We start from the raw sequence: 6,818 nt of genomic DNA on the forward strand, positions 1-6,818 counted from the left end.
AGGTGCGTAGCTCATCTTCTTCACATGTTAGCCTGTTTGAAGTACCATGGCTTGAATAATACGCAAAATCATGACTACTTGAAACTAGGTGTAGGTTTAGGACCATTTGAAACCGAATAATATACAATCAGATAAACTTTAACAACTTTAGGTATGTACTAGGGGTAGTAAGAAGAGGAAGAGCATGTAGAGTTCCATGGAATTGGAGAGGTGATAAACCTATTCTTTCTTATTGCCTTAGCGTGCCTGCTTTTTTTTTTTTTTTTTTTTTGAGGTGCTATTAGGAATGGTAGAGGTTGTCAGCGGTGGAAGGAAATATAGGATTAGAGCTTTCTGTCGGGAGAGAGAGAGAGAGAGAGAGAGAGAGAGAGAGAGAGAGAGAGAGAGAGAGAGAGAGAGAGAGAGAGAGATTAATGGATGAGGTGGCAGTGAGTGACATAATTAATCTACCGATTAAGAAATGATTAGAAAAGGGTTTATCGGGTGACCCTTCATTTTTTTAAAAGGAGCTTTTAAACCCTAAAAACATGAATTTGTACCTTTAGAATGCGCAAAAAAAAACCCAAACAAAAATAACCTTTTAAACCAAAACACTTAAATTTGTAGATATTTCCCAAAGTTCTAAATGTAAAGCGTGACTTGTTAGCTATGTCAAACTTCAAGCTTTTTCGAGCTTTGGCGAGCCATGTCGTTTGTAAGACGTTACTTAACGCGACAATTTTGTATATAATTAATATTTTTATATGTATTTTCAACTATTATTCTATTTTATATAAGATTTTATATAAGGTAAGTATCGTAGACCAAGAAAAATAGGAGTACCGTTGATTTCATTTTTTTGGTTAAATTTGGATTTTTCACTATTAATCAAATAAAAATTTGTCTTTTATAGTGTGATGCACTGACACTAGAGTGCAGACCATTCAAACTTCGAACATTGAACGGAGGTGCGAACTGCGAAGATCAACGCGACTCGATTTCACCAACTCCTGACTAAATTTGTGGTTTTTTGCGGCTTTTCCTTCTCTAAACCTAGTGTGGAAAAATAACAGTTGTTTCACTGACGCAGCAAGAGAAAGGAAGAGTGCCATTTAAGGGTTTCCACAGGTATTCTTTGTTCTCTCTTTTGGCCCACTTCAATTAGGGTTTCTGTTCTATTCTACTTCTTTTACTATGTTATTTTGTTACATTTCATGGCGTAGCTGTATATTCTTTACATATGTACTCGCTTTGTTATATGAAAATCTTTCTGCATTACTACGGAATTAAGGAATGTGATTGGTTGTGATCTTTGTTCCCTTTTGCGTTTGTTCATTAATAATTTGTCTCACTGAAGTGGTGTCTTTTCTTTGTTAGGTTAACTTGACTTTGCGTAACTTGAACATCATATGAGCAACTGTTACTTTGTTCTTCTCTTTCAACCAAACACTCAAGAAACTTACCTTGTATGAAGTTCCAAATACTCGTGTTCCCCCTGTTTTATATAATTTTCTTCCATGGTAGGGTATTGTGTTTTTTTGCTCTCGTTCTGTTCTTATGGTAATTAGATTTGTGTCATATCATGCTAATTGTAGATTAAGCATGGCAACTTGAGAGACTTGAAAAGTAATTCCTAGTTAGGCTGAAGCTGATAGTATATCAAAGACCAAATTCTTTATGGCGTCTTGATTAAAGTTCAAAAACAGGTTTTTAACTTAAGCACATCAGTCATGTGATATGTTTTGATTCTTTTTTCGTTTGTGATATTTTACATGTGTAGATGGTTGCATATTTCGTGGGCCACATGATATTGTCTTCAAAGACATGCCATCATCTTCTTCTGCCACGTACCAAACTGATGAAAAGCTTTGTTGCTTGTTTCTTTCCCATTCTTCAAGTTTGGGAAACAGAAAGCCAACATGTTTTTTTTTCTTGTGGCCAAATCTTTGTATCTAAATCAGATGTCATTCTGAAAAACCACACATTAACATGACACTTAATACTCAGCAAGTGACCCTAAACATGATATTTGCCTAGATTGATGCCAGCAATCGAATTGTATTCAAGAAGATTGCAACATCCTTTGGGAATATGTGTGGATTTGCGTTCTTTTCATTTTGCCAAACTAAAATACGTCTTATGAAGCTAATTGTGAATACCATAGTCACAGAAGCAGTCACTAAAACTTCTTGAGATAGTTATTATGAGCACTCAAAGGTTTGCAAGGTTAATAAACATCTTCACATGGTTCAAGTGGATGCTTATTGTGATCAAGAACTCCATATGATATCCCCAATTGTATTAGTAGTCTATCCAACCTTTTGGACTTGGATTCTTTAGGGGTAAGTGGCCCCACCAATTGGGGTTTTGAGATCATCAATTGTGAAGTGGTCTCTTTCCTTTTTGTTTAACTTCGGGTCTCCGGTTGATTCAAATATGTCTTTAGCTAAAGTTTGGACGCCTTTGTGGAAAAAAATTAGTTCTAAACTCTTCATTTTGAAGCCCACACTTGATGTATTAGGACACCCTTTACCTTTAGATGAGGTATATAAGCTAATAAAATCTAATTATATTGGTACTTGGTATGTATTACATCAGCAATGTTTTTCTTTCTTGTTTTCCCTGATTCCTACTTCAACCCAGAGCTGGATTATCATATTCTCATTTATGTATATATATTTTCTAATGCTCTGGAAGTTTTGATTCGACATAATTACTTGTTAGCTATTATGTTGATGTTAAATTTACTTATCTGATTTTGATGCATGTTATTTGAGCCTAACCTGTTCTCACCCATCCCGGTTTTTCCACCTCAATTATTTGCATTAGAGTATGCTCTTGATTTTCCCTGAACATACATGATAACACCCACATATCCATTTATGATTTTGAGGTTGTTTTGGTATTCCAGGCTATACTTGATTTTGGTAAAAAGCATAGAATCATACTCAAAAGGTGAGTCCATGAGTGGTAAACGCAGAAGGTATGAATCTTCATGGGACATGAAACAAGACAAAATCCCTCCACCAGAATCCAATGATTCTAGGAGGCCATCTTGGGAAGGAAACAGAAAAGTGCCTAGATATGATGACATCAGCAGAGACAACAAACATAGGACTTTTGATGGTGAATGGGGAAAACAACATACCACATACAGGTTTGTTTTTGTTTTTTGTTTTTTTGTTTTTTCATATCATTCATCTTTATAAGTATTGTATGTCTGTTTTCGATGAAGGGCATTTATGTCTTTTGCACACATGACCTTGTTCATGGTGAGTGTATGTGCAGGGATCGAAGCAGGAGTCCCATTCAAAGTAGGAGCAGGAGTAGAGGCAGAGAGTGGGAAAGTAGGAGGAGCCCATTTTATGATGATAGACACAAATCTAATGACTATGGAGATGATGTAAGATACAATTCAAGAGGTGATAACATGAAAGAAAGTTGGAGGCATAGATCTGATCATCTCTCTGGTGGTGGTTCCAGATACAGCAGATTCCCTCACCATAAAGATGATAGAAATCATCATCATCATGATGATGATGATGGTGATGATGACAGGTGTCGATCAAATCGAGTTACTAAAATCCAATGCAAGTTTTTTGCTGTGGGTAAATGCTATCGTGATAATTGTAAGTTTTCTCATGATGCTTCTGCTTTAGACTCACAAGATTATGATCGAAGGTCGCATGACAACATTCGGGCCCACAAGAACAGCACATGGCATCATCATCATCATCATCATGATCATGATCAACAGCCACATGCATCAGATTTGTCTGAAAAGAAAAAGTCATGGGGTGGTCCTACATGGGATGATGTGGAATCAGGTGGTTTTGATGAAAACAAGAAAACAACATGGGAATGGGATTCTCATGACAAGAAAAAGTCATGGGATGATGATGATGATGATGATGCATCAAACCCTAATTTTGATAACAAAAACAGATCATGGAATGGTCCTTCATGGGATGATGATGATCATGAAAAAACAAAGTCAAAGTCATGGAATGGTCCATCGTGGGATGATTTAGGATTAAACAAAAAAGGTTGTGAGAAAAATGATTACTTTTTGCCTAAACAACATAATGTGGCCAATGATTCTCATATAAACAATGAGAATATAGTTTCTGAAGAAGAACCCAACAAACAAATTCTTACATCTGTAGAAGAACAAGTTGAGGAATTAGTTGGAAATCTAGCTGAGCAAGAACAAGAACATATCAACACTGAAAAAGTCGAAAAGGGTAGTATTGGAAATGATGAAAAGTCTACACAACAATGTAGGGAAATAGATACAAATCGGAGTAGGAGTAGAGATGATGATGGAGAGAAATCCAGTGGATATGGTAATGATGTAAGAAGTAATTCTGGAGGTGATAATTTGAAAAAAGAAAGTTGGAGTCATAGACAAGATTACTCAAGATCCAGCAGCCATAATAGAAATTCAAGGAATCATTATGATGATGGTGATGATGTTAAAGATGACAGGTGTCATCAATCAAATCGAGTTACTAAAATCCAATGCAAGTTTTTTGCTTCAGGTAATTGCAAGCGTGATGATTGTAAATTTTCTCATGATGTTTCAGATGCACGGAATTATGATCGTGGGTCACATGACAACCCTCGGGCCCACAAAAAGATGACATGGCATGATGATGACTTGAAAGCATCAGATTTGTCTGAAAAGAACAAGTCATCATGGAATGGTCCTACATGGGATGATGTGGAATCAGGCAGTTTTAAGAAAACAACATGGGAATCTCAGAATTGTGACGACAAGAAAAAGTCAACAACACGGGATGACATGTCAAACCCTAATTTGGATAACAAAAACAGGTCATGGGATGATGTGGAATCAGGTGGTTTTAATGAAACCAAGAAAACAACATGGGAATCTCAGAATTGTGATGACAAGAGAAAGTCAACAACACGGGATGATATGTCAAACGTTAATTTGGATAACAAAAACAAAAACAAAAACGGGTCGTGGAATGAGGTAGATGCATCAAAGTCAAATGCAAAATCAGGGAATAATATAGATGAAAAGTCAAAGTCATGGGTCAAAAAGGATAATAATAGTAATAATAATAAGATGAGAAATGAGAAGAATGATCACTTTTTGCCTCAACAACATAATGTGGTGGTGGATGATTCTGATTTAAAGAATGATAATATAGTTTCTGAAGAACCGAATCAACAGATTCTTACAACAGAGCAAAACCTCACGAATGCCATAGATTACCTTAAGTCACTTCCCAATTCTACTACACACAATCAAGAGGGTAATATTGGAAACAAGATTGAAAATGGGAAGACTCCAAAAAAGAAGCAGGAGGAACCAGTTGGAAAACGAAATGCTAAGCAAGAAGAAGAACATGAAAAGGGGAAAGAGGGTAATAATGGAAATGATGAAAAGTGTATGCGACAATTTAGGGCTGCCCTTGTGGAATTTGTGAAGGAGATTCTGAAGCCGAAATGGAAAGAAGGTAGGATGACAAGAGAGGTTTACAAAAGTGTTGTGAAGAAAGTAATTGATAAAATCACAACTACTATTCAACAAGTCCAAATCCCTAAAACACAACCAAAGATTGAGCTGTATCTCTCACACTCCAAACCCAAAATCACCAAGCTTGTGGAGGTAAGTTCTGAATACCATTTTTCATTTTTCATTTTGTATTATTATTATTATTATTATTAGATAAAATTTTCTCCTTTTTTCATGCAGGCATATGTTGAAAAACTTGTAAAGGCTTAGCTTAGCTAGCAAATGCTTGAGAAACGTTTTGGAATTGGATGTTGTTTTATAGGAGTAGCTTCAGAAATTAAATATGCGTGTATAGCATACCTGCAAGCAAAAAGTGTTGTTGATCCTTACAATTTGTATTTTGAATTGTGCTTTTTAGTTTGATAACCCTCAAGGTTGAAAACATGTCCTGTGCAACTAACTGCTTTTGTTTTTTATTGTTTCTAGAAAAATCTCAATTTCCGTCAAGTATTTAACCCATTTTCTAGAAAAATCTGATTTGGTGTGTAGCAAATTAGTATTTTAAATATTACGTATGTATACATAGTATGGGGCATATTATATATATTGCTAATTTTATGGGTTCATTTGTTTTTTGGTTAAAATAAAAATGCTATAGATTAATAAATAAATAGAATTAATGAAAAAGTAGGAAAATAAATAGCCATGGTTTAGAAGGGTTTTTATTTTTCTATTTTGATTGTGCAAATGTAATGGATTTCGTTTGAGAATAAGTACTTCATATTCATATATAAGTAAAAGACGTAAAATACATTGGTTTATATGTAAGCAAAAGCTGTGAAGCACAAACATAATATTCAGAAAAGAAGACTGAAATTGACTATTTCTGCCTATGCTTTTGATTGTGCAAATGTAATGGAAGCAAAAGATGTGAAATAATTCGTTGATATATAAACAAAAGCTGTGAAACACATATGTAATAATACTCAGAAAAGAACGGTGGAGTTGAGTATATCTGCCTATGCATCATCTTTGATAATTTGGAATTTTATGAGTTTTTTCTTAAGCAGTATGGAGAGACGTAAGCATCTTAGGGTTTCGTGGTCAGTGTAAGAGGTTGGAAAGTGAAGAGGGATTTGGGATTCCAAGTTATTTGTCGTTTCTTCTCTTAGTTGAAGTTGTTAATGGAGCTGTTCATAGGCGATTTGTAGCTGCTTCTTGCTGTGACGATGTTGTTGTATCAGATTGCAGCTCACAAATCATTTCTTCGACTTCTTCGATTTTCATTCTTTTGCTACGTGGGGTGGATTGAAGATAGATAGTAACGTATGTTTGTACGTCAGATGTATGCAAT

The 6,818-nt window shown here is 35.2% G+C and overlaps 1 protein-coding gene across 4 annotated transcripts; it reads left to right on the forward strand.

Moving 5' to 3' along the window:
* The first annotated feature begins 885 nt into the window (after window positions 1-885).
* On the forward strand, window positions 886-5,971 carry LOC111876861 (uncharacterized). Of its 4 annotated transcripts, none has more exons than XM_023873425.3 (5): window positions 886-1,107; window positions 1,357-1,499; window positions 2,891-3,136; window positions 3,268-5,617; window positions 5,705-5,971. In XM_023873425.3, exons 3-5 carry the CDS (start codon window positions 2,943-2,945, stop codon window positions 5,732-5,734), a joined length of 2,574 nt encoding a protein of 857 aa, XP_023729193.1. In that variant the 5' UTR covers window positions 886-1,107; window positions 1,357-1,499; window positions 2,891-2,942; the 3' UTR covers window positions 5,735-5,971. The 4 variants fall into 4 exon arrangements, with proteins under 4 accessions (XP_023729193.1, XP_042753825.1, XP_042753826.1 ...); XM_042897891.2 differs by having other exon boundaries at window positions 1,357-1,445; XM_042897892.2 differs by lacking the exon at window positions 1,357-1,499 and adding an exon at window positions 1,760-2,321.
* Window positions 5,972-6,818: the final 847 nt, after the last annotated feature.

The sequence above is a fragment of the Lactuca sativa genome, chromosome 9 (assembly GCF_002870075.4).
Source record: "Lactuca sativa cultivar Salinas chromosome 9, Lsat_Salinas_v11, whole genome shotgun sequence".
Classification (NCBI taxonomy): Eukaryota; Viridiplantae; Streptophyta; class Magnoliopsida; order Asterales; family Asteraceae; genus Lactuca; species Lactuca sativa.